General features: G+C 59.0%; 1 protein-coding gene across 1 annotated transcript; it reads right to left on the bottom strand.

The window, feature by feature from the left end:
• Window positions 1-1761: 1761 nt before the first annotated feature.
• LOC127465777 (atypical kinase COQ8B, mitochondrial-like) lies at window positions 1762-26410 on the bottom strand. The gene is given in 13 exon segments (XM_051776301.1): window positions 1762-2136; window positions 4284-4370; window positions 6514-6579; window positions 8925-9032; window positions 12417-12463; window positions 12466-12557; window positions 17215-17308; window positions 18363-18444; window positions 20010-20150; window positions 22140-22225; window positions 23871-23981; window positions 24822-24899; window positions 26162-26410. Coding segments are annotated over 11 exon segments (1203 nt in total). The 5' UTR covers window positions 23896-23981; window positions 24822-24899; window positions 26162-26410.
• Between the last annotated feature and the right edge of the window lie 1209 nt (window positions 26411-27619).

Raw genomic sequence — 27619 nt, 5'->3', positions numbered from 1 at the left:
GGGGCTGTTTTGGGGTCTCCCCGCGATTTTGGGGTCCCCGTAACCCCCCCCCCAAACTCCCCGCCCCCATTTTTGGGGTTCAGCCCCCCTTTATCCCATCCGGGGGGTCCCTCCTTCCCGGGGGGGTCCCTCCTCTCCGGGGGGGGTCCCTGGGTTTGGGGGGTCTCTCCCCCATTTTGGGGGGGTCTCCCCGCGGTTTTGGGGGGTCCCTTTAACCCCCCCCCCAAACTCCCCACTCTCATTTTTGGGGTTCAGCCCCCCTTTATTCCACCGGGGGGGGGTCCCTCCTTTCCGGGGGGGGTGTCCCCGCGGTTTTGGGGGGTCTCTCCTCTTCCGGGGGGTCTCCCCCAGTTTGGGGGTCCCCGTAACCCCCCCTCAAACTCCCCGCTGTCATTTTTGGGGGTTCAGCCCCCCTTTATCCCACCCGGGGGGGTCCCTCCTTTCCGGGGGGGTCTCCCCCTTTTTGGGGGGTCTCCCCGCGGTTCCGGGTTCCCTCCTATTTTGGGGGATCTCCCCCAGGTTTGGGGGTCCCTTTAACCCCCCCCCAAACTCCCCGCCCCCATTTTTGGGGTTCGATCCCCCTTTATTCCCTCCGGGGGGGGTCCCTCCTTTTCAGGGGGGGGTTCCTCCTCTCCGGGGGGTCCCTGGGTTCGGGGGGGTCTCTCCCCCATTTTTTGGGGGTCTCCCCGCAGTTTTGGGGGGTCCCTTTAACCCCCGCCCCCCCCCAAACTCCCCGCTCCCATTTTTGGGGTTCAGTCCCCCTTTATTCCATCCGGGGGAGTCCCTCCTTTCCGGGGGGGGTTCCCTCTCTCTCGGGGGGGGTCTCTCCCCAATTTTGGGGGGTCTCCCCGCGGTTTTGGGGGTCCCTTTAACCCCCGCCCCCCCCCAAACTCCCCGCTCTCATTTTTGGGGTTCAACCCTCCTTTATTCCACCCGGGGGGGTCCCTCCTTTCCGGGGGGGGGTCCCTGGGTTTGAGGGGTCTCCCCCCCATTTTGGGGAGGGTCTCCCGGCGGTTTTGGGGGGTCTCTCCTCTTCCGGAGGGGTGTCCCGGCGGTTTTGGGGGTCCCTTTAACCCCCCCCATAAACTCCTCACTCTCATTTTTGGGGTTCAGCCCCCCTTTATTCCATCCGGGGGGGTCCCTGGGTTTGGGAGGTCTCTCCCCCATTTTGGGGGGGTCTCCCCTAAGTTCCGGGGGTCCCTTTAACCCCCGCCCCCCCCAGACTCCCCGCTCCCATTTTTGGGGTTCAGTCCCTCTTTATTCCCTCCGGGGGGGGTCCCCTCCTCTCCGGGGGGTCCCTGAGTTCGGGGGGGTCTCTCCCCCATTTTGGGGGGGTCTCCCCGCAGTTTTGGGGGTCCCTTTAACCCCCGCCCCCCCCAAACTCCCCACTCTCATTTTTGGGGTTCAATCCCCCTTTATTCCCTCCGGGGGGGGTCCCTCCTTTCCGGGGGGGGGTCCCTCCTTTCCGGGGGTGTCCCCCCCATTCCGGGGGGTCTCCCCGCGGTTTTTGGGGTCCCCTAAACCCCCCAAGCCCCACAAAGTCCCCGCTCTCATTTTTGGGGTTCAGTCCCCCTTTATTCCCTCCTGGGGGGGTCCCCCCTTCCCGGGGGGGGGGGGGGGGTTCCGCTCTCTCGGGGGGGTCTCCCCAATTTTGGGGGGGGGGGTCTCCCGGCGGTTTTGGGGGGTCTCTCCTCTTCCGGGGGGGTGTCCCCGCAGTTTTGGGGGTCCCCTAAACCCTCCCCCCAAATAAACTCCCCGCTCTCATTTTTGGGGGTTCAGTCCCCCTTTATTCCATCGGGGGGGGGCTCCCTGGGTCTCGGGGGTGTCCCCCCCACTGCGGGGGGTGTCCCCCCGGTTTCGGGGGTCCCAGTACCCCCGGTAGACGCTCTCGAAGATGTCCCTGGCCGGGACCCTCCCCCCGAGGTGGGCGCAGGCGAGCAGGAGCCCCCCCAGTTTGCGGTGCAGGGCCAGGGAGGGCGCGGGGGGGGGCGCGGAGGCGGCCCCGGAACAGGGGGGGCAGCAGAGCCCGGAGCCCCCCCGCGACCCCCCCCCCGGGCCCCCGAAATCGAAGGGTTGGGGGCCCCGGAAGGGCTCCCCCAGCAGCAGAACGGCCTCGCAGTGGCACCCCAAAAACTCCTGGGGGGGGGAAAATATGGGGGGGGGTCAGGGGGGCACCCCAAAAACTCCTGAGGGGGAGAGAAATGGGGTCAGGGGTCAGGGGGGCACCCCAAAAACTCCGGGGGGGGGAAACATTGATCAGGGGGGGCACCCCAAAAACTCCTGGGGGGGGAAAATATGGGGGTCAGGGGTCGGGGGGGCACCCCAAAAACTCCTGGGGGGGGAAAATATGGGGGTCAGGGGTCAGGGGGGGCACCCCAAAAACTCCTGCGGGGGGGGGACAAAAAGGGGTCAGGGGGGGCACCCCAAAAACTCCTGTGAAAAATATGGGGGGGGGTCAGGGGGGCACCCCAAAAACTCCTGGGGGGGGGACAGAAAGGGGGGGTCAGGGGGGCACCCCAAAAACTCCTGCGGGGGGGGAAAATATGGGGGTCAGGGGTCGGGGGGGTACCTCAAAAACTCCTGCGGAAAAGGGGGGGAAATATGGGGGGTGGTGAGGGGGGCACCCCAAAAACTCCTGCGGGGGGGGGGGGGGGGACAAAAAGGGGTCAGGGGGGCCACCCCAAAAACTCCTGCAAAAAATATGGGGGGGGGAGTCAGGGGGGGCACCCCAAAAACTCCTGCGGGGGGGGGAAATGGGGGTCAGGGGGGGCACCCAAAAAACTCCTGCAAAAAATATGTGGGGGGTCAGGGGTCGGGGGTGCACAGAAATGGGGGTCAGGGGGGGCACCCCAAAAACTCCTGGGGGGGGCAAAATATGGGGAAGGGGTCAGGGGGACACCCCAAAAATTGGAGGGGGGGACATGGGTCAGGGGTCGCCCCAAAAACTCCCGCGGGACCCCAAAAATGGGGGGTCAGGGGGGACACCCAAAATTGGAGGGGGGAGGAGACTGAAGTTGGGGTGAGGGGGGAGCCCAAAATTTGGGGGGGAGGAGGAACCCAAAATTGGGGAGGGGGGGACTGAAATTTGGGAGGGAAAAAAACCAAAATTGGGGTGAGGGGGGAGCCCAAAATTTGGGGGGGGACACCTGAATTTTGGGGAATCTGACGATTTTGGGGGGGCCCAAAAATTGTGGGAGGGGGGACCTGAGTTTTGGGGGACCTGACGATTTGGGGGGGGGGGGGCCAATATTGGGGGTGAGGGGGGGCCCCAAAAGTGTGGGGGAGGAAACCCCAATACTGGGGGGGGGAGCCCAAAATTGGGGTGAGGGGAAGAAACTCAAAATTAAGGGGTGGGGGAACCCAAAACTGGGGGGGGAACCCCAATACTGGAGGGGGGGGAACTCCAAAATTGGGGTGAGGGGGGAACCCAAAATTGGGGGGGGAACCCCAAATTAGGGGGAAAACCCCCAAATTGAGGTGAGGGGGGGAGCCCAAAACTGGGGGGGGGGAAGAACCCAAAATTGGGGTGAGGGGAGGACCGAAATTGGGGGGGGGGGGAACCCCAAAATTGGGGGGGAAAACCCAAAATTAGGGGCGAGGGGGGAGCCCAAATTGGGGGGGGGAGAACCCCAAAATGGGGGGGGGGAAACCAAAATTAGGGGGGAGGGGGAGGCCAAACTGGGGGGGGGAGAAGCCCAAAATTGGGGAGAAAAACCCAAAATTGGGGGAAAACCCAAAATTAAGGGGTGAGGGGGGAACCCAAAATTGGGGGGGGGGAAACCCCAAAATTGGGGCGAGAGGGGAGCCCAAAATTGGGGTGAGGGGGGAACCCCAAAACTGGGGGGGGAAAAACAAAATTAGGGGGGAGGGGGGAGCCCAAATTGGGAGGGGAGAACCCCAAAATTGGGGGGGGGGAACCCCAAAACTGGGGGGGAAAACCCCAAATTAGGGGTGAGGGGGGAACCCAAATTGGGAGGGGGAGAACCCTAAAATTGGGGCGAGAGGGGAGCCCAAAATCTGGGGAGGGGGGAACCCCAAAAACTGGGGGGGAAAACCCCAAATTAGGGGCGAGGGGGGGAGCCCAAATTGGGAGGGGAGAACCCCAAAATTGGGGGGGGGAACCCCAAAACTGGGGGGGAAAACCCAAAAGGGGGAAGAGGAGGGAACCCCAAAGGAGGGGCCCGGAATTGGGGGGGGGGAACCCAAACTGGGGTTGGGGGGGGTGTGTGGGAGCCCCCCCGTTGCCCACCCCGGCCCCCCCCCGGTTGCCCCCCCGGACCCACCCGGCTCTCGAAGCCCGTCAGGAATTGCAGATCCCGGGATTTCCGCAGCACCTTCCCCCGGTCCCCATCGGCCGCGGCCCGGATCACCTGGGGCGGGGGGTCAACCCCAAATACACCCCCGGGACCCCAAAAAACCCCAAATACACCCCAGGACCCCCAAAAAAACCCCAAATACACCCCCAGGACCCCAAATACACCCTAGGACCCCCAAAAAACCCCAAATACACCCCCGGGACCCCAAATACACCCACGGGACCCCCAAATACACCCCCGGGACCCCCAAAAAACCCCGGGACCCCCAAATACACCCCCCGGGACCCCCAAATACACCCCCGGGACCCCCCAAAAAACCCAAATACACCCCCGGGACCCCAAATACACCCCCGGGACCCCCAAATACACCCCAAATACACCCCCGGGACCCCCAAATACATCTCTAGGACCCCCAAAAAAAACCCAAATCCACCCCAGGACCCCCCAAAACCCTCCCAAATCCACCCCAGGACCCCCAAAATCACCCCCAGACCCCTGAAACCACCCCAAGACCCCCCAAAACTCCCCAAAACCCCCCCCCGAACCCCCCAAAATCAACCACGGGAACCTCAAAATCCCCCCCAGGAACACCAAAACCCCCCCAAATCCACCCCAAGACCCCCCAAAACCCCCCCCAGGATCCCCCAAATTCCCCCAAAACCCCCCAACCCCCCCCCCAAATCCACCCCAAGATCTCAAAAATCCTCCCCCCAAACCCACCCCAAAGACCCCCCAAATCACCCTCCCAAATCCCCCCCAGGCTCCCCAAGCCCCCCCAAATCCTCCCCCAGAGCCCCCAAAATCCCCCAACCCCCCCCAGGCCCCCCAAAATCCCCTCAAATCAACTCCAAGACCCCCAAAATCTGCCCCAAGACCCCCTAAATCCCCCCAAGACCCTCAAAATCTCCCCAAATCCACCCCAAGATTCCTCAAATCCACCCCAAGACCCCCTAGATCCCCCCCAAGACTCCCAAACCCCCCCAAATCCACCCCAAGACCCCCCAAATTCCCCTCGAGACCCCCAAAACCCCCCAAATCCACCCCAAGGCCCCCCAGAATCCCCCCCAAGACCCCCAAGACCCCCCAAAATCCCCCCAAACCCACCCCAAGATTCCTCAAATCCACCCCAAGACCTCCCAAACGCCCCCAGGATCCCCCAAATCCTCCCAGATCCACCCCAAGTTCCCCCCAAATCCCCCCCAAGACCCCCAAACCCCCCCAAATCCACCCCAAGACCCCCCAAAATCCCCCCAAGACCCCCAAAACCCCCCCAAACCCCCTCCAAGACCCCCTAAATCCCCCCCAGGGCCCCCCAAAATCCCCCCAAATCCACCCCAAGATTCCTCAAATCCTCCCCAAGACCCCCCAAATCCACCCCAAGCCCCACCAGCCCCCCCCAAATCCCCCCAAATCCACCCCAAGACCCCCCAAAATCCCCTCAAATCAACTCCAAGACCCCCAAAATCTGCCCCAAGACCCTCAAAATCCCCCCAAATCGACCCCAAGATTCCTCAAATCCCCCCCAAGCCCCCCGAAATCCTCCCCAAGACCCCCCAAACCCCCCCCCAAATCCCCCCCAGGCCCCCCAAATCCCCCCCAAGACCCCCCAAAATCCCCTCAAATCAACTCCAAGACCCCCAAAATCTGCCCCAGGACCCCCAAACCCCCCCCAATCCACCCCAAGGTCCCCCAAATCCACCCCAAGACCCCCCAAATTCCCCCTCGAGACCCCCAAAACCCCCTAAATCGACCCCAAACCACCCCAAATCCCCCTCAAGACCCCCAAACCCCCCCAAATCCACACAAAACCCCCCCAAATCCACCCCAAGACCCCCAAAATCCCCTCAAATCAACTCCAAGACCCCCAAAATCTGACCCAAGACCCTCAAAATCCCCCCAAATCAACCCCAAGATTCCTCAAATCCTCCCCAAGACCCCCAAAACGCCCCCAAATCCACCCCAAGACCCCCCAAATTCCCCCCAAAATCCCCTCAAATCAGCTCCAAGACCCCCAAAATCTGCCCCAAGACCCCCCAAACCCCCCCAAATCCACCCCAAGGTCCCCCCAAATCCCCCCCAAGACCCCCAAACCCCCCCAAATCCACCCCAAGACCCCCCAAAATCCACCCAAGACCCCCAAAACCCCCCCAAACCCCCTCCAAGACCCCCCAAATCCCCCCCAGCCCCCCAGCCCCACCTCGATGTAGTGGTCGGTGAATTCCCGGTCGAAGGAACGAGTGGCCCCGAAATCCAGGAGGGTCATCTGGGGAAGGGGCAGTTTGGGCTCGGGGGGGGACTTTGGGGGTCCCTCGAGCTCCGGGGGGGCTCCCCCGGGGGGGTTTGGGGGTCGTTGGGCTGGTTTGGGTTCGGCTGCAGGAAGGGAAAGGCACCAAAACCCCCAAAACCGCCCCCAAAACCACCCAAAAACACCTCAAACCACCCAAAACCACCTAAAAACTCCTCAAAACCACCCAAAAACACCTCAAACCCACCCAAAAACACCTCAAACCCACCCAAAAACACCTCAAACCCACCTAAAAACCCCTCAAAACCATCCCAAACCACCTCAAACCACCCAAAAACACCTCAAACCACCCAAAAATCCCCCAAACCCACCCAAAAACACCTCAAACCACCCAAACCCACCCAAAACCACCTAAAAACCCCTCAAAACCATCCCAAACCACCTCAAACCACCCAAAAACACCTCAAACCACCCAAAAATCCCCCAAACCCACCCAAAAACACCTCAAACCACCCAAAACCACCCAAAACCACCTAAAAACTCCTCAAACCCACCCAAAACCACCTCAAACCCACCTGAAAATCCCCTCAAACCCACCCGAAAATCCCCCAAAACCACCCAAAACCACCTCAAATCCACCCAAAAATTCACCAAACCCTCCCCAAACTGGTCTAAGACTCCCCCAAACTCGCCCAAACCCACCCAAAATACCCCAAAACCTCCCCAAAACTCCCCCAAACCCACCCCAAACCTCCCCCAAACCACCCAAAACTCCCCAAACCCACCCAAAATCCCCTCAAAACCACCCAAACCCACCCAAAACACCCCAAAACTCCCCAAAACCCACCCCAAACCTCCCCCAAACCACCCAAAACTCCCCAAACCCACCCAAAATCCCCTCAAAACCACCCAAACCCACCCAAAACCCACCCAAAACCTCCCCAAACTCACCCAAAAACTCCCCAAACCCACCTAAAAACCCCCAAACCCACCCAAAACACCCCAAACCCACCCAAAAACTCCCCCCAACCACTCAAACCCATCCCAAACCCACCCAAAAATCCCCCCAAAATGCCCCCAAATCCACCCAAAACCACCTCAAACCCACCCAAAAATTCCCCAAACTGGTCTAAGACTCCCCCAAACTCCCCCAAACCCCCCCAAACCCCCCCAAAATCCCCTCAAAACCACCCAAACCCATCCCAACCCCCCCAAAAAACTCCCCAAACCCACCCAAAACCATCCCAAAACCTCCCCCAAACCACCCAAAACTCCCCAAACCCCCCAAAACCATCACAGCCCCCCCAAAAAAATTCCCCAACCCCCCAAAAAAACTTCCCCCAAACCACCTAAACCCCTCCAAATCCACCCAAAAACTGCCCCAAACCACTCCAAACCATCCCAAACCCACTCAAAAATCCCCCAAACCCACCCAAAAATCCCCCAAACCCACCCAAAAATCCCCCAAACCCACCCAAAACCACCTCAAACCCACCCAAAACCATCCCAAGCCCCCCAATAAAACTCCCCAAAACCACCCAAAACCATCCAAAATCCACCCAAAACTCCCCAAACCACCCCGAAAACTCCCCAAAACAACCCAAAAATCTCCCCAAACCCACCCCAAAAATCCCCCCCAAACCCACCCCAAAAATCCCCCCCAAACCCACCCCAAAAATCCCCCAACACCCCAAAAAAACTTCCCAAACTCCCCAAAGAGGGTCCCCGGGGGTGGGATTTGGGGTCAGGGGGTGGTTTTGGGGTCTCACCCATTGGGTTTTGGGGTCTGGGTGGGATTTGGGGTCTGGGGTTGGTTTTGGGGGGATTTGGGGGGATTTTGGGGTGGGTTTGCGGTCTCACCCGTTGGGATTTGGGGTGGGTTTTGGGGTCGGGGGTGTGTTTTGCAGTCTGGGGTTGTTTCTGGGGTGATTTGGGGTGGTTTGGGGTCTCACCCGCTGTGTTTTGGAGGGATTTGGGTCTGGGGTTGTGTTTGGGGGTTTTTGGGGTCTCACCCATTGGGATTTGGGGTCTAGGGTCGGTTTTGGGGTCGGGGGTGTGTTTTGCAGTCTGGGGTGGGTTTTGGGGTCTGGGGTTGTTACTGGGGTGATTTGGGGTGGTTTGGTTGTTTTGGGGTCTCACCCGCTGTGTTTGGGGGTCTGGGGTGGGTTTTGGGGTCGGGGGTTGTTTTTGGGGTGGTTTTGGGTTGATTTGGGTTGATTTGGGGTCTCACCCGCTGTGTTTGGGGTGATTTGGGGTGGTTTGGGGTGGTTTTGGGTTGATTTGGAGTCTCACCCGCTGTGTTTGGGGTGGTTTTGGGTTGATTTGGGTTGTTTTGGGGTGGTTTGGTTGTTTTGGGGTCTCACCCGCTGCGTTTCGGGGTCGAAGAGGAAGTTGGCCCAGTTGGGATCCGTCTGCACGAGGCGGAACTGGAGCAGCTCCCGCAGGAACAGCCCCAGCAGCTCCGAGCACAGCTGCGGGATTGGGATTGGGATTGGGATTGGGATTGGGATTGGGATTGGGATTGGGATTGGGAGTGGGATTGGGATTGGGAGTGGGGAGCAGCTCCCGCAGGAACAGCCCCAGCAGCTCCGAGCACAGCTGGGGGTTGGGATTGGGATTGGGATTGGGATTGGGATTGGGATTGGGAGTGGGGAGCAGCTCCGAGCACAGCTGGGGGGATATGGGATTGGGATTGGGATTGGGATTGGGAGTGGGGAGCAGCTCCCGCAGGAACAGCCCCAGCAGCTCCGAGCACAGCTGGGGGGTTGGGATGGGGATTGGGATTGGGATTGGGAACAGGGATTGGGGATTGGGGAGCAGGGATTGGGGTTGGATTGGGGATTGGGGATTTGGGATTGGGGTTGGGATTGGGATTGGGGAGCAGCTCCGAGCACATCTGTGGGACTGGGATTGGGATTGGGGATTGGGATGGGGATTGGGGATTTGGGATTGGGGATTGGGATTGGGGATTGGGATTGGGGAACAGATCTGTGGGATTGGGGATTGGGGATTGGGATTGGGATTGGGATTGGGATTGGGGAGCAGCTCCGAGCAGATCTGGGGGATTGGGATTGGGATTGGGGATTGGGGAGCAGCTCCGAGCACAGCTGTGGGGTTGGGAGTGGGATTGGGAGTGGGATTGGGGATTGGGATTGGGGATTGGGATTGGGGAACAGATCTGTGGGATTGGGGATTGGGATTGGGATTGGGATTGGGGAGCAGCTCCGAGCAGATCTGGGGGATTGGGATTGGGATTGGGATTGGGGATTGGGGAGCAGCTCCGAGCACAGCTGTGGGGTTGGGAGTGGGATTGGGAACAGGGATTGGGGATTGGGGATTGGGATTGGGATTGGGGTTGGGGATTGGGATTGGGGATTGGGATTGGGATTGGGATTGGGATTGGGATTGGGGATTGGGATTGGGGTTGGGGATTGGGATTGGGGATTGGGATTGGGGATTGGGATTGGAGAACAGGGATTGGGGATTGGGGATTGGGATTGGGATTGGGGTTGGGGATTGGGGATTGGGATTGGGATTGGGGATTGGGGAGCAGCTCCGAGCACAGCTGGGGGGATATGGGATATGGGATCAGGGATTGGGATTGGGAGTGGGATTGGGAACAGGGATTGGGGAGCAGCTCCGAGCAGATCTGTGGGATTGGGATTGGGATTGGGATTGGGATTGGGAACAGGGATTGGGAGCAGCTCCGAGCACAGCTGCGGGATTGGGATTGGGGTTGGGATTGGGATTGGGAACAGGGATTGGGGATTGGGGAGCAGCTCCGAGCAGATCTGTGGGATTGGGATTGGGATTGGGGATTGGGATTGGGGATTGGGGATTGGGGATTGGGGATTTGGGATTGGGATTGGGATTGGGGATTGGGATGGGGATTGGGATTGGGATTGGGGATTTGGGATTGGGGAGCAGCTCCGAGCACAGCTGGGGGGACATGGGATATGGGATCAGGGATTGGGATTGGGAGTGGGGAGCAGCTCCGAGCACAGCTGTGGGGTTGGGATTGGATTGGGATTGGGATTGGGGGATTGGGATTGGGATTGGGAGTGGGGATTGGGATTGGGGGTTGGGGAGCAGCTCCGAGCACAGCTGCGGGATTGGGAGTGGGATTGGGGAGCAGCTCCGAGCAGATCTGGGGGATTGGGAGTGGGATTGGGGATTGGGGATTGGGATTGGGATTGGGGATTGGGGAACAGATCTGTGGGATTGGGAGTGGGATTGGGAACAGGGATTGGGATGGGGATTGGGATTGGGATTGGGATTGGGGATTGGGAACAGGGATTGGGGATTGGGGAGCAGCTCCGAGCACAGATGAGGGATTGGGATTGGGATTGGGGATTGGGGATTGGGGATTGGGGACTGGGATTGGGATTGGGGATTGGGGACTGGGATTGGGATTGGGGATTGGGGATTTGGGATTGGGGATTGGGGAACAGGGATTGGGATTGGGATTGGGATTGGGATTGGGATGGGGATTGGGGATTGGGATTGGGATTTGGATGGGGGATTGGGGAGCAGCTCCGAGCACAGCTGTGGGATTAGGGATTGGGATTGGGGAACAGATCTGTGGGATTGGGAGTGGGAGGGGGATTGGGATCAGGGATTGGGATTGGGATTGGGGATTGGGGAACAGATCTGTGGGATCTGGGAACAGATCTTTGGGATTTGGGATTGGGGATTTGGGGATTGGGGAGCAGCTCCGAGCACACCTGGGGAATTTAGGATTTGGATTTTTGGGATTTGGGATTTTGGGGATTTGGGAGTAGCTCCAAGCACACCTGGGGAATTTGGGAACAGGGATTGGGATTTGGGATTGGGATTGGGATTGGGGAGCAGCTCCGAGCACACCTGGGGGATTTTGGGATTTGGGGATTGGGGATTTGGGAGCAGCTCTGAGCACAGACGAGGGAGTCGGGATTTGGGGATTGGGAACAGATCTTTGGGATTGGGGATTTGGGATTGGGGGCAGATCTTTGGGATTGGGGAGCAGATCTGTGGGATTTGTGGGATTTGGGATTTGTGTGGGATTTGGGATCTTTGGGATTGGGGATTTTGGGGATTTGGGAGCAGATCTTTGGGATTTGGGAGCAGCTCCGAGCAGAGTTGAGGGACTGGGGGATTTGGAATTTTTGGGATTTGGGAGGAGATCTGCAGGATTCGGGGAATTTGGGGCTTTGGGATCTTTGGGATTTGGGGGCATTTTTGGGGTGTTTTCCCCCATTTTTAGGATCCCCCCCCATTTTTGTGTCCCCTTCCCATTTTCGGGGTCCCTCCCCCCCATTTTTGGGGTCCCTCCCCATTTTTGGGGTCCCTCCCCATTTTTGGGGGTCCCTCCCCCCCATTTTGGGGATGTTTTCCCCCATTTTTTGTGTCCCCTCCCCATTTTTGGGATCCCCTCCCCATTTTTGGGGTCCCTCCCCCCCCTTTCTGTGTCCCCTCCCCCCATTTTTTAGATCCCCCCCCCCCCCATTTTTTTGTGTCCCCCCCCCATTTTTTGTGTCCCCTCCCCATTTTTGGGGTCCCTCTCCCCATTTTTGGGGTCCCTTTCCCCATTTTCTGGGTCCCTTTCCCCATTTTGGTGCCCCTTTCCCCATTTTCGGGGTGTTTTCCCCATGTTTGGGGTGTTTCCCCCCCATTTTTGGGGTCCCTCCCCCCATTTTCGGGGTGTTTTCCCCCCCATTTTTGGTGCCCCTCCCCCCATTTTTAGGGTGTTTCCCCCCCATTTTTGGGGTGTTTCCCCCCATTTTTGGGGTGTTTTCCCCATTTTTGGGGTGTTTTCCCCCATTTTTGGGGTGTTTTCCCCCCCATTTTGGGGTGTTTTCCCCATTTTGGGGTCCCACCTTGTCCCTCATGTCCTGGGGCAGTTCCCTGCACCGGTCCAGGGGATCCCCCTCCCCATTTCCATGCAGAGCACCCGGGCCGAGCTCAGCCCCAAAAACACCTCGGGCACCACGAAAAAGGGGTCGGAGCCCAGGAGCCGCCTGGGGGGCACGGGGGGGTCAGGGACCCCAAAAACCAACAAAAAATACCCCAAAACCCACCGAGAACACCCCAAAACCACCACAAAACAACCCAAAACCCCACAAAAATATCCCCAAAACCACCAAAACCACCCCTAAAACCCCATTAAACACCCCAAAACCCTCCAAAACATTCCCAAAACCCCCCTAAAACCCCCCTAAGCCCCCTAAAATACCCTAAAATTCCACAAAAACATCCCCAAACCCACCAACCCTCCCAAAAAAAACCCTTAAAACACCCCAAAAACATCCCAAAACATCCAAAACCACAGAAAACACCCCCAGAAAACCCCTAAAACCCCTTAAAATATCCCAACCCCCCAAAAACATCCTAAAACCCAGCAAAAAGACCCCAAAAAACCCCCACAACATCCCAAAACATCCCTGAAAACCCCTTTAAATACCCAAAGAACCCCCAAAACACTTCAGATCCCCCCAAAACCCCCTAAAATACCCCCAAACCCCACAAAAACACCCCAAAACCACTGAAAACACCCCGAAAAAGACCCTAAAACCCCACAAAAATACCCCAAAACCCCTTTAATACACCCCAAAACCACCATAAAACAGCCCAAAACCCCACAAAAACATCCCCAAACCCACCAAAATCCACCGAAAACCCCCCAAAAACCCTCCCAGGAAAAAGGGGTCCGAACCAAGGGGTCCGAACCCAGGAGCCGCCTGGGGGGCACGGGGGTTCAGGCACCCCAAAAACCAACAAAAACCACCTAAAACCCCTTAAAATACCCCCAAAACCCTTTAAAATACCCCAAAACCCCTTAAAATACCCCAAAACTGCCATAAAACACCCCAAAACCACACAAAAATATCCCCAAATCCCATTAAAACCTCCCTAAAACACCATAAAACACCCCAAAACCCCACAAAAACATTCCCAAATCCACCCCAAACACCCCTAAAACCCCTTAAAAATACCCCAAAACCTACAAAAATATCCCAAAGCCCACGAAAAACACCCCAAAAACTCCCCCAAACCCACCAAAATCCCCCTAAAACCCCCCAAAACCCTCCCAGGAAAAAGGGGTCTGAGCCCAGGAGCCGCCTGGGGGGTCAGGGTACCCCAAAAACCCACCCGAAATACCCCAAAACCCACCCAGAACACCCCCAAAACACCATAAACAACCCAAAACCCCACAAAAACATCCCCAAAACCACCAAACCACCCCTAAAACCCCATTAAACACCCCAAAACCCCCCTAAAACCCCCTTAAACTCCCCTAAAATTATACAAAAACATCCCCAAACCCACCAACCCTCCCAAAAAAGCCCTTAAAACACTCCAAAAACACCCCAAAACATCCTAAAAACAGAGAAAACCCCCTTAAAATATCTCAGCCCCCCCCCAAAACACCCCAAAAAACTTCCCCAAAAACCCCTTAAAACACCCCAAAACATCCCAAACCCACTTAAAATACCCCAAAAACTCCTTAAAATTCACCAAAACCCCACAAAAACATCCCAAAAACCACCAACCCCCCCAAAACTCCCCTAAATGCCACCAAAGTCCCCCTAAAATCCCAAAAAACAACAAAACCCACCTAAACCAGTCCAAAAATCCCCTAAATCCCAGAAAAATATCCTCCAAAACCCCCCTAAAACACCTTAAAACACCCCAAAACCCCACCAAAACATCCCAAAATCCCCCAAAAAATCCCAAAATCCACCAACCCCCCCCCTAAAACTCCTTAATTGACCCCAAAACCCCACAAAAATATCCCCAAAACCCAACAAAAACATTCCCAAACCCACCCCAAACACCCCTAAAACCCCTTAAAAATACCCCAAAACCTACAAAAATATCCCAAAGCCCACAAAAAACACCCCCAAACTCCCCCTAAACCCCCATAAAACACCCCAAAACATCCCAAAACCACTTAAAATACCCCCAAACCTCCTTAAAATTCACCAAAACCCCACAAAAACATCCCAAAAACCACCAAAACCACCCCAAAAACTCCCCTAAATGCCACCAAAGTCCCCCTAAAACCCCAAAAAACAACAAAATCCACCTAAAACAGCTCAAAAATCCCCTAAACCCCACAAAAATATCCCCAACCCCCCCTAAAACCCTAAAAATACCCCAACCCCCCAAAAAATATCCCAAAATCCCCCAAAAATACCCCAAAATCCACCAAACCTCCCCCTAAGACCCCTTAATAGACCCCAAAACCCCACAAAAATATCCCAAAATCCCCCAAAAATATCCCCCAAACCCACCAAAACCCTTTAAAATAACCCAAAACCCCACAGAAACATCCCAAAATCCACCGAAAACACCTCAAAACCTCCCCTTAAAACCCCATAAAATACCCCAAAACCCCACAAAAATATCCCCAAATCCACCGAAAACCTCCCTAAAACCCCTTAATATACCCCAAACCCCACAAAAATATCCCCAACCCCCCCCCCAAAACATCCCAAAATCCCCCAAAAATATCCCAAAAACCCCCAATCCCCCTAAAACCCCTTAATAGACCCAAAAACCCCACAAAAATATCCCCAAAACCCCCCTAAAACCCCTTAAAACACCCCAAAACCCAACAAAAATATCCCCAAACCCACCAAAACCCTTTAAAATAACCCAAAACCCCACAGAAACATCCCAAAACCCACCGAAAACACCCCAAAACTCCCCCTAAGACCCCCCAAACACCCCAAAACATCCCAAAACCACTTAAAATACCCCCAAACCTCCTTAAAATTCACCCAAACCCACCAAAAACACCCCAAAAACTCCCCCGAAAACCCCTTAAAACACCCCAAAGAAACCTCCAAAACATCCCAACACCCCCAAAAACCCATTTAAATACCCAAAGAACCCCCAAAACACTTCAAAACCCCCCTAAAACCCCCTAAAATACCCCAAACCCCCCAAAAAACCCCAAATCCACACAAAAAACCCACGAATGCCCCCAAAACCCCTCAAATCCCCCCCAAAATCCCCCCAAACACACCCGAAATTCCCTTCAACCCCCCCTAAACCTCACAAAACCCCCCAAAATCCCCCAAACCCCCCAAAAATTCCCCCAACCCTCAAACCCCCCCAAAACCCCCCCAAACCCCCTCAGATCCCCCCAAACTCACCCAAAATCTCCCCCAAAATCCCCAAATCCCCCCAAAATCCCAAAATCCCCCCAAACCCCACAAATTCCCCCCCAAATCCCACCTAAAATCCCCCCCAAATCCCTCAAATCCCACCCAAAAACCCCTTAACCTCCCCCAAAGCCCCCCCAAGCCTCCCCAAATTCCCCCCAAACCCCCTCAAATCCCCCTCAAATCTCCCCAAATCCCCCCAAATCCCCTAAACCCCCCAAATCCCTCCCAAACTACCTCAAATTCCCCCTCAAATCCCCCCAATCCCCCAAAATCCCGCCAAATCCCCCCAAACCCCCCTAAAATCCCCCAAACCCACCCCAAATCCCCCCCAAATCCCCCAACTCCCCCAAATCCCCCCCCAAAATCCCCCCAAATCTCCCCCAAAACCAGCCAAAATCCACCCAAAAAATCCCCAAAGTCCCCCAAATCCCTCCCAAACTCACCCAAATCCCCCCAAATCCCCCAACCCCCCCCTAAAATCCCCAACCCCCCCCAAAATCCCCAAAACCCCCCTAAAATCCCCAAAACCCACCCAAAATCCCCCACAAAACCAGCCAAAATCCACCCAAAAAATCCCCAAACCCACCCAAAATCCCCCCAAATCTCCCCTAAAATCTCCCCAAATTCCCCCCAAATCCCCTAAAACCCCCCCAAACTCACCCAAATTCCCCCTCAAATCCCCCCAAAACACATCAAATCTCCCCCCAAATCCACAAAACCCCCCAAAACTCCCCCAAATCCCCCCTAAATCCTCCCAAAATCCCTCCCAAATCCCCCCAAAACTCTGCCAAATCCCCCTAAAATCCCCCCAAATCTCCCCCAAATCCCCCTAAAACCCCCCCAAATTCCCCCCAAAACCAGCCAAAATCCACCCAAAAAATCTCCAAAGCCCCCCCAAAACTCCCCCAAATCCCCCCAGATCCCCTAAAACCCCCCCAAATCCCTCCCAAACTCACCCCAATTCCCCCTCAAATCTCCCCAAAACACCTCAAATCCCCCCCCAAATCTCCCCAAATCCCCCCTAAAATCCCCCAAACCCACCCAAAATCCCCCCCAAAACCAGTCAAAATCCACCCAAAAAATCCCCAAACCCACCCAAAATCCTCCCAAACCCACCCAAAATCCCCCCCAAATCCCCCCCAAACCCCCTCAAATCCCCCCAAAATCCTCCCCAAATCCCCTAAAACCCCCCCACATCCCTCCCAAATCCCCCCAAAACTCCCCCAAATCCCCCTCAAATCTCCCAATATCCCCCCCAAATCCCCCTCAAATCCCCCCAAATCCCCCAAGCCCCCCCAAATCCCTCCCAAATTCCCCCTCAAATCCTCCCAATTCCCCCAAATCCCCCCAAGTGCCCCCAAATCCCTCCCAAACTCACCCCAATTCCCCCTCAAATCCCCCAAACCACCTCAAATCTCCCCCCAGATCCCCCCAAACCCTCCAATCCCCCAAAATCCCCCCCAAACCCCCCAAAATCCCCCCAAAACCCCCCCAGTCCCACCGGAATTCCCGGGCACTCTGGGCCTCTCTCCCGTAGTCACATTCCAGCTCCAGCTCCCGCTGGAAAACGGCCAGGGACTGCTGGGCAAAGAGACCTGGGGGGATTTTGGGGGGGTTTGGGGGATTTGGGGGGGTTTGGGGGGGGTTGGGGGGGTTTTGGGGGGGATTTGAGGGGATTTGGGGGGATTTGGGGGGGATTTTAGGGGGGATTTGGGGGATTTTTGGGGATTTTGGGGGGATCTGGGGGGATTTTGGGGGATTTAGGGGGATTTTGGGGGGATCTGGGGAGTTTGGGGGATTTAGGGGGATTTTGGGGGGATCTGGGGGAGTTTGGGGGGATTTGGGGGAGATCAGTGGGGGATTTGGGGGAATTTGGGGGGGATTTTAGGGGGGTTTTGGGGGGATTTGGGGATTTTTTGGGCGGATCTTGGCTGGTTTTGGGGGGATTTTGGGTGGGTTTCAGGGATTTTAGGGGGGTTTGGGGGAGATTTGGGGGGATTTGGGGGATTTTCGGCAGGTTTGGGGTTGTTTTAGAGGTTTTAGGGTTTTTTTTAGGGGGTTTTGGGGTTTTTTTTGGGGGGTTTTAGGGTTTTTTTGGGTGGGTTTGGGGTTGTTTTTAGAGGTTTTGGGGGTTTTTTGGGTGGTTTTGGGGCAGGTTTGGGGTTGTTTTGGGGGGTTTTAGAGTTTTTTGGGTGGGTTTGGGTTTGTTTTGAGAGGTTTTGGGGTTTTTTTGGGCAGGTTTGGGGTTGTTTGGGGGTTTTTGGTTTTTTGGGGTGGGTTTGGGGTTGTTTTAGAGGTTTTTCGGGTTTTTTGGGTGGTTTTGGGGTTGTTTTGAGAGGTTTTAGGGGTTTTAAGAGTTTTTTGGGTGGTTTTGGGGTGTTTTTAGAGGGTTTTGGGGTGGTTTGGGGGTTTTTTTTGGGTGGTTTTGGGTGGGTTTGGGGTTGTTTTGGGGGGGTTAGGGGTTTTTTGGGTGATTTGGGGCAGGTTTGGGGTTGTTTGGGGGGGGTTTTGGGTGGTTTTAGAGGTTTTTGGGTTTCTTTGGGTGGGTTTGGGGTTGTTTTGGGGGGTTTTTTTGGGCAGGTTTGGGGTTGTTTTGGGGTTTTTTTTGGGTGGTTTGGGGGTCGTTTGGGGGTTTTTGGGGTCCCTCACCCTCGGGGAGCCCCCCCAGGAGCCGCAGCAGCCCCAGCAGGTTCTCGATGTCGCTCCGGATGCTCCGGGAAACCCCCGGATACTGCGGGAATTCGGGAATGGTGGGGGGGCAGGGACCCCCCCCGGAACCCAAAACCCCAAAAACACCCCCAAAAACTGCCCAGCCCCGCAAAAAAACCCCCCAAAAACCCTCAAATTCCCCCAAAAACCACCTCAGAGCCCCAAAAACCCCTCAAATCTCCCCAAAACCCTCAAATCTCCCCAAAACCCCCTCAAATCCCCCCAAAAACCACCTCAAAGCCCCCAAAACCCCTCAAATCTCCCCAAAAACCCCTCAAATCCCCCCAAAAACCCCTCAAATCCCCCCAAAAACCACCTCAAAGCCCCCAAAACCCCTCAAAACTCCCCAAAAACCCCTCAAATCCCCCCAAAAACCCCTCAAATCCCCCCAAAAACCCCTCAAATCCCCCCAAAATCCCATCAAATCATCCCAAAATCCCCCAAAATCATCCCAAAATCCCCCCAAATCCCCCCAAAATCCCATCAAATCATCCCAAATCCCCCCAAATCCCCTGAAATTCCCCCAAACCATCCCCAAATCCCCCCAAACCATCCCCAAATCCCCTCAAACCATCCCAAAATCCCCCTAAATCCTCCAAATTCCCCCCGAATCATCCCCAAATCCCCCCAACCCCCCCAAACCCGTCCCAGACCCCCCCAGACCCCCCAAAACCCTCCAAAACCCACCCAAAACCATCCAAAAGACACCCAAAATCACCTCCAACCCAACTAAACAACCCCGAAATCACCCAAAATCAGCCCAAAACCATCCAAAACCCACCCAAACACCCCCAAACCATCCCCAGATCCCCCCAAATCATTCTCAAACCACCCGCAAATCATCCCAAATCATCCCAAAATCCCCCCAAACCATCCCCAAATCCCCCAAAATCCCCCCCATATCCCTCCAACCCCCCCAATTCATCCCCAAATCTCCCCAAATCATCCTCCAACCCCCCCAAATCCCCCCAAACCATCCCCAAATCATCCCCAAATCCCCCCAAACCTACCCAAAATCCCCCCAAATCATCCCAAAATCCTTCCAAGTCATCTCTAAATCTCTCCAACCGCCCCCCAAATCATCCCAAAATCCCCCCAAATGCCCCCAAATCATCCCAAAATCCCCCCAAATCCCCCCAAATCATCCCAAAATTCCCCCAAATCCCCCCAAATCATCCCAAAATCATCCCAAATCATCCCCAAAATCCCATCAAATCATCCCAAAATCATCCCAAATCCCATCAAATCATCCCAAATCATCCCCAAATCCCCCCCAAAATCCCATCTAATCATCCCCAAATCCCCCCAAATCATCCCAAATTCATCCCAAATCCCCTGAAATCATCTCCAAATCCACCCAAATCAGCCCAAAATCCTCCAAAATGCCCCAAATCCTCCCAAACCATCCCCAAATCATCCCTAAATCCCCCAAAATCATTCCCAAATCCCCCCAAACCATCCCCAAATCCCCCCAAACCCACCCAAAATCCCCCCCAAATCATCCCAAAATCCCCTGAAATCATCCCCAGAACCCCCAAATCCCCCAAAATCCCCCCAAACCCTCCCCAAATCCCCCAGATCCCAAACCTGCACTTTGACAGCCACGGGGGTCCCGTCCCGGAGCCGCCCCCGATGGACCTGCCCCAGGGAGGCGGCGGCGAACGGGAACTCCTGGAATTCCGGGAGCTGCTCCCGCCAGGAGGGACCCAACTCCTGCTCCAGGACCCGCTGGGGGGAACAGGGATGGTTTGGGGGGGTTTGGGATGATTTGGGGGGATTTGGGGGGATTTTAGGATGATTTATGGGGATTTGGGGATGAATTTGGGGGGATTTAGGGGGGATTTGGGGGGTATTTGGGTGGATTTGGGGGGGAATTCCTGGAATTCCGGGAGCTGCTCCCGCCAGGAGGGGCCCAATTCCCGCTCCAGGACCCGCTGGGGGGGAACAGGGATGGTTTGGGGGGATTTGGGGAATTTGGGAGGGGTTGGGGGGATGGTTTGGGGGGATTTAGGGGGTTTGGGGGGATTTGGGGGGATTGGGGGGGGATTTTGGGATGATTTGGGGGGATTTGGGGGGATTTTAGGATGATTTAGAGGGATTTGGGGATGAATTTGGGGGGATTTGGGGATGATTTGGGGGTGGTTTGGGGATGAATTGATGGGATTTCGGGGGGAACTCCTGGAATTCCGGGAGCTGCTCCCGCCACGAGGGGCCCAACTCCTGCTCCAGGACCCGCTGGGGGGATTGAGGGGATTTGGGGGGGTTTGGGGGGATTTTGGGGGGATTTGGGAAGATTTGGAGACGATTTAGAGGGATTTTGGGATGGTTTGGGGATGATTGGGGGGAGCTTGGGATGATTTTGGTGCATTTGGGGATGATTTGGGGGGGTTGGGGATGAATTAGGGGGATTTGGGGATGGTTTGGGGGAATTTGGGGGGATTTGGGGGGGGGCTGGGGGATGGTTTGGGTGGATTTGGGGATGATTTTTGGGGAATTAGGGATGATTTGGGGAGATTTGGGGATGAATTGGGGGGAGTTGGAGGGATATGGGGGGGATTCGGGGGGATTTGGGGAGATTTGGGGGGTTTTGGGATAAATTAGGGGGATTTTGGGATGAATTTGGGGGGATTTTGGGATGATTGAGGGGGATTTGGGGGGGATTTGGGATGATTTGGGGAATTTAGGGATGGTTTTGGGAGATTTGGGGATGAATTGGGGGGGGTTGGAGAGATATGGGGGGATTTGGGGATGGTTTGGGGGTGTTTGGGGGAGTTTGGGTGGGTTTGGGGGTGTTTAGTTGGGTTTTGGGTGATTTTGGGTGGGTTTTGGATGGTTTTGGGGTGGTTTTCTGGGCTTTGGGGTGATTTTGGGGATGTTTAGTTGGGTTGGAGGTGATTTTGGGGGTATTTTGGATGGTTTTGGGTGGATTTTGGAGGGCTTTGGGGAGTCTGGGGGTCTCTGGGCTGGGTTTGGGGGGGTCTTTGTGCCCCTCACCAGGGTTTGGGTGGGTCTTTGTGCCCCTCACCAGGGTTTGGGTGGGTCTTTGTGCCCCTCACCAGGGTTTGGGTGGGTTTTGGGGGGTCTGGGATGGTTTTGGGGGGTTTGGGGGGGGTTTTGGGGGTTCTGTGGCCTCTCAACAGGGTTTGGGTGGGTTTGGGGGGTCTGGGCCGGGTTTGGGGGTCTCTGGCCCCTCACCAGGGTTTGGGAGGGTTTTTGGGGGGTCTGGGGGGCTCTGGGACAGGTTTTGGGGGGTCTCTGGGATTGGTTTGGGGGGTCTCTGGCCCCTCACCAGGGCTTGGGAGGGTTTTGGGTGGGTTTTGGGGGTCCCTGGCCCCTCACCAGGGTCTGGGGTGGGTCTGGGGGTCCCTGGGCCGGGTTTGGGGGTCCCTGGGCCAGGTTTGGGGGTCTCTGTGCCCCTCACCAGGGTTTGGGAGGGTTTGGGTGGGTTTTGGGGGTCCCTGGCCCCTCACCAGGGTCTGGGATGGGTTTTTGGGGTCTCTGGGCCAGGTTTTGGGGGTCCCTGGCCCCTCACCAGGGTCTGGGTGGGTTTTGGGGGTCTTTGGGACAGGTTTTGGGGTCCCTGGGCCGGGTTTGGGGGTCCCTGGGATGGGTTTTTGGGGGTCCCTGGCCCCTCACCAGGGTCTGGGTGGGTTTTGGGTGGATTTTGGAGGGTTTTGGGGGCCCCTGGGCCGGGTTTGGGGGTCCCTGGCCCCTCACCAGGGTTTGGTGTCGCGGCATCGCGTCGGCCCCGTCCCGCACCCGCTGCAGGGCCCGCTGGAGCTGCGGGCTCAGCACGCTGGAGTCTGGATTTGGGGGGTCAGGGGGGGCCGGGACCACCCAGACACCCCCCAGAGCTCGGGGAAACCCCACATCCCACCCTGGAGAAATGGGACCCCCCAAATCCCACCCTGGAACTCTGGGAGCCCCCCAGAATTCTATCCCAAAGAAATGGGACCCTCCAAATCCCACCCTGGAGCTCTGGGACCCCTCAAATCCCACCCCAGACATCCCAAATCCCACCTCGGAATTGTGGGAGCCCCAAATCCCACCCTGGAGCTCTGGGACCCCCAAATCCCACCCCAGACATCCCAGGACCCCCCAAATCCCACCCTGGAGCTCTGGGACCCCCATATCCCACCCTGGACATCCCAGGACCCCCCAAATCCCACTCTGGAACTCTGGGACCCCCCAAATCCCACCCCAGACATCCCAGGACCCCCCAAATCCCACCCTGGAACTGTGGGAGCCCCCAAAATCCCATCCTGGAGCTCTGGGACCCCCAAATCCCACCCCAGACATTCCAGGACCCCCCAAATCCCACTCTGGAATTGTGGGACCCCCAAATCCCACCCCCGAGAAATGTGACCCCCCAAATCCCACCCTGGAACTTTGGGAGCCCCAAATCCCACCCTACACATCCCAGGACCCCCCAAATCCCACCCCAGAACTCTGGGACCCCCCCAAAATTCTATCCCAAAGAAACGGGACCCTCCAAATCCCACCCTGGAATTGTGAGACCCCCAAATCCCACCCTGGCCCCCAACCCTGGGGGTCCCTGGGGGGTTTGGGGGGTCTCTGGAGGGTTTGGGGGGTCCCTGAGGAGTTTGGGGATCTCAGGGGCATCCCTGGTGAGTTCGGGGGTCCCTGGGGAATTTGGGGGGTCCCTGTGTGGTTTGGGGGGTCCCTGGTGGGTTTGGGGGTCCCTGGGGGTCCCTGAGGGGTTCGAGGGTCCCCGGGGGGTGTTCTGGGGGTCCCTGAGGGGTTTGGGGGTCCCCGTGGGGGGGGGTTCTGGGGGTCCCTGAGGTGTTTGGGGGTCCCTGTGGGGTTGGGGGGTCCCCGGGGGGGGGTTCTGGGGGTTCCTGGGGAGGTCCCTGGGGGGGTTGGGGGTCCCTGAGGTGTTTGGGGGTCCCTGAAGGGTTCTGGGGGTCCCTGTGGGGTTCGGGGGTCCCTGTGGGGTTAGGGGGTCCCCGGGGGGGGGTTTCTGGGGGTCTCTGAGGGGTTTGGGGGTCCCTGTGGGGTTCGGGGGTCCCCGGGGGGGGGGTTCTGGGGGTCCCTGGGGAGGTCCCTGTGGGGTTTGGGGGTCCCTGAGGGGTTTGGGGGTCCCCGGGGGGGTTTCTGGGGGTCTCTGAGGGGTTTGGGGGTCCCTGTGCGGTTCGGGGGTCCCCGGGGGGGTTTCTGGGGGTCCCTGTGGGGTTGGGGGGTTCCTGTGGGGTTTGGGGGTCCCTGTGGGGTTCGGGGGTCCCCGGGGGGGTTTCTGGGGGTCCCTGAGGGGTTTGGGGGTCCCTGTGGGGTTCGGGGGTCCCCGGGGGGGTTTCTGGGGGTCCCTGAGGGGTTTGGGGGTCCCTGTGGGGTTGGGGGGTCCCCGGGGGGGTTTCTGGGGGTCCCTGTGGGATTGGGGGGTCCCTGTGGGGTTCGGGGGTCCCCGGGGGGGTTTCTGGGGGTCCCCACCGAGCAGGCTGAGCATCTGCCCCATCTTGAGCGCGGCCCCCCGGGCCCGGCAGAGCGCGGCCACCAAACGCTCCGAGTGGGCCACCGACAGCAGGGGGGCGGGGCCACGGCCTGGGGGGACACGGGGGGGTCACGGACCCCGAAAATGGGGACCGGGACCCCCCAATGGGGGCTGGGGGGACACAGGGGGGGTCACAGACCCCAAAAATGGGGACCGGGACCCCAAAAATGGGGGCTGGGGGGGCACGGGGGGGGGTCACAGACCCCGAAAATGGGGGTTGGGACCCCCCAAATGGGGGCTGGGACCCCAAAAATGGGGTCTGGGGGAGTGAAAAGGGGGTGAGAGACCCCCAAAAATGGGGTCGGGGGGGGGGTAAAAAGGGGGTGAGAGACCCCAAAAGTGGGGTCTGGGAGCCCCCAAATGGGGTCTGGGGGGGGGGACAGGGGGGTCACAGACCCCGAAAATGGGGGCTGGGACCCCCCAAAATGGGGTCGGGGATGGGAAAGGGGGGGTCAGAGACCCGAAAATGGGTCTGGGGGGAAGGAGAGACCCCCCAAATGGGGGCTGGAGGAGGGAAAGGGGAGAGTCAGACCCCCCAAAACGGGACCAGGGGGGGTCTGAGCCCCCCCAAATGGGGTCAGGGGGGTCTGAGCCTCCCCAAAATGGGGTCTGGGGGGGTCTGAGCCCCCCCAAAATGGGGTCGGGGGGTCTGAGCCCCCCCAAAATGGGGTCTGGGGGGGTCAGAGCCCCCAAAATGGGGTCGGGGGGGGTCTGAGCCCCCCAAAACGGGGTCAGGGGGATCTGAGCCCCCAAAATGGGGTCGGGGGGGGTCTGAGCCCCCAAAATGGGGTCAAGGGGGGTCTGAGCCCCCCCAAATGGGGTCAAGGGGGGTCTGAGCCCCCCCAAACGGGGTCAGGGGGGTCAGGGGGGTCTGGGGGTCCCGTACTCACCCCCCGGGGGTCTCTCCCCCCTCAGTTTGGCCCGAGCAGCCTCGGCCAGAGCCCCCAGCCCAACCCCCACGGCCACGCCTGGGGGGGCAACGGGGGGGGGGGTCAGAGGGGAGACCCCGAAAGGGACCCCCCGGCAAACCTGAGAGCCCCCACCCCCCATTCCCACCCCCCGGGATCCCCCTGAGACCCCCCCCCAATTCCCACCCTGAGACCCCCCCCCCAATTCCCACCCCCTGAGACCCTCCTCCCACCCTGAGACCCCCCCCCAATTCCCAACCCGGGAGCCCCCACCCCCCATTCCCAACCCCCGGGATCCCCCTGAGACCCCCCCCCCAATTCCCACCCTGAGACCCCCCAGCCCCCCCAATTCCCACCCCCTGAGACCCCCCAGCCCCAATTTCCAACCCACCCGGGACCCTCCCCCCAATTCCCACCCCCCAAGACCCCCCCTCCCATCCGGGAGACCCCCCACCCACAACTCCCCCCCCTCTCCCCCAGTGCCCCCCAATCCCCCCCAGACCCCCCCCCCAGGACCCCCAAATCCCCTCCAATTCCCCCCCAGACCCCCCCAATTCCCCCGAAGCCCCCCCCCGGACCCCCAAACCCTCCCCAAATCCCCCCCAAATCCCCCTCCAATTCCCCTCCACACCCCCCCAGACCCCCCCCAATTCCCTCCCAAGCCCCCCCAGGGCCCCCAGTTCTCCCCCCAAATCCCCCCCAATTCCCCCCCCAAGCCCCCCCAGGGCCCCTCCAATTCCCCTCCAGACCCCCCCAAGCCCCCCCGAGTCCGCCCGAAGCCCCCAATTCTCCGCCCAAATCCCCCCCAATTCCCCCCAGACCCCGAAATGTCCCCCCAGGACCCCCAAATCCCCCCCCAATTCCCCTCCAGACCCCCCCAGTTCCCCCCCAAGCCCCCCCAGGGCCCCCAATTCTCCCCCCAAATCCCCCCCAGACTCCTCCATCCCCCCCCCAGGACCCCAAAATTCCCCCCAAATCCCCCCCAATTCCCCTCCAATCCCCCCCAGACCCCCCCAGTTCCCCCCCGGGGCCCCCAATTCTCCCCCCAAATCCCCCTCAGACCCCTCCATCCCCCCCCCAGGACCCCCAAATCCCCCCCAGTTCCCCTCCAGACCCCCCCATACCCCCCCAAATCCCCCCCAGATCCCTCAATCCCCCCCTAGGACCCCCAAATCCCCCCCCAGTTCCCCTCCATAACCCCCCTCAGACCCCCCCAATTCCCCCCCAAATCCCCCCCAGACCCCCCAGAATCCCCCCCAAATCCCCCCCAATTCCCCTCCATACCCCCCCCAGCCCCCCAAATCCCCCCCAGCCCCCCTCACCGCCGAGGTTGAGGACCCTCCCCAGGCGGGTCTGGGGCACCGCCCGCTCCCGGGGGGGGGGGTTCCGAGCGATGGGGGGGGGGGCGGGGGTCGCCCCCGGCCCCAGGGGGGGTCCCCTTTGCCCCCCCCCGCGCCCCCCCGCGCCCGCTGAACCTCCCGCGCAGAGAGACCCCCCCCCGGGACCCCCGGCAGGGGCGGGCGGGGCGGCATCGGGGGGCTGGGGGGGCAAAGGGGGGCTGGGGGGGGGGATTGGGGGTCACTGGGGGTGTTTGGGGGGGTCAAAGGGGGGTTTGGGGGGTCACTGGGGGGTTGGGGGTCACTGGGGGGGCAAAGGGGGTCACTGGGGGAGTTGGGGGGGCTCGGGGGGGGTTGGGGGGACTGGGGGTTTAAAGGGGGGGTCAAAGGGGGTCACTGGGGGGGTTTTGGGGGGCTGGGGGTGGTGGGGGGTCACTGGAAGGGTTTGGGGGGGTCACTGGGGGGTTGGGGGGTCAAAGGGGGGCTTGGGGGGGATTGGGGAGTCAAAGAGGGTCTCGGGGGAGGCTTGGGGGTCACTGGGGGGGCTGGGGGGGTCAAAGGGGGTCACTGGGGGGGGTGGGGGTCACTGGGAGGGTTTGGGGGGGTCAAAGGGGGTCACTGGGGGGGGTTGGGGGGGGTGAAAAGTCACCGGGGAGGGTCCCGGGGGGGGTCAAAGAGAGGTCACTGCGGGGGAGTCAAAAGTCTCTGGGTCTCTTTGGGGGTTCCGAGGGGTCTTTGGGGGGTCTCGGGGGGGTCTTTGGGGGGTCTCGGGGGGGGTCTCTGGGGGGTCAAAGGTCACCGGGTGTCTCTGGGTCTCTTTGGGGGTCCCGGGGGGTCTCTGGGGGGTCTTTGGAGGGTCTTGGGGGGGGTCAGAGGTCACCGGGTATCTCTGGGTCTCTCGGGGGGTCCCGGGGGGTCTCTGGGGGGGTCTCTGGGGGGTCAGAGGTCACCGGGTGTCTCTGGGTCTCTCGGGGGATCCCGGGGGGTCTCTGGGGGGTTTTGGGGGGTCCCGTCCCCGCTCCGGTCACGCGTTCCCGGCGCCTTGTGCCGCTTCCCGGGTTCAAGCCCCGCCCCCTCCCGCCAGCAGCCAATCAGAGCGCGGGACACACATGAAGAACCCGCCTCTTGCCGTCAGTAGCCAATCAGAGCGTGAGATACGCATGGAGGTCCCGCCTCTTGCCGTCAGCAGCCAATCAGAGCGCGACATGCGCGTTCACGCCCCGCCCTTTCCCGCCGGCAGCCAATCAGATCCAGGGATAAGCGTGTAGGCCCCGCCCCTTCCCGCCACCACCTAATGAGAGCCCGGAACGCGCGCGAAGGCCCCGCCCACCAGGCCAGGGGAGCCCCCTGGCGGCCCCGCCCCTTAAAGGGACCCCGGAACGACCCCAAAAGGGACCCCCGGACCCCCCAAAACCCCCCGGACCCCCCCCCCCCAAAAAAACC

This window comes from Manacus candei, unplaced genomic scaffold, assembly GCF_025592945.1.
Source record: "Manacus candei isolate 608988 ecotype Guabito, Panama unplaced genomic scaffold, ASM2559294v1 h1tg000487l, whole genome shotgun sequence".
NCBI lineage: Eukaryota > Metazoa > Chordata > Aves > Passeriformes > Pipridae > Manacus > Manacus candei.
Note: the sequence above shows the minus strand (reverse complement) of the source record. Positions and strands in the feature narration are given on the sequence as shown.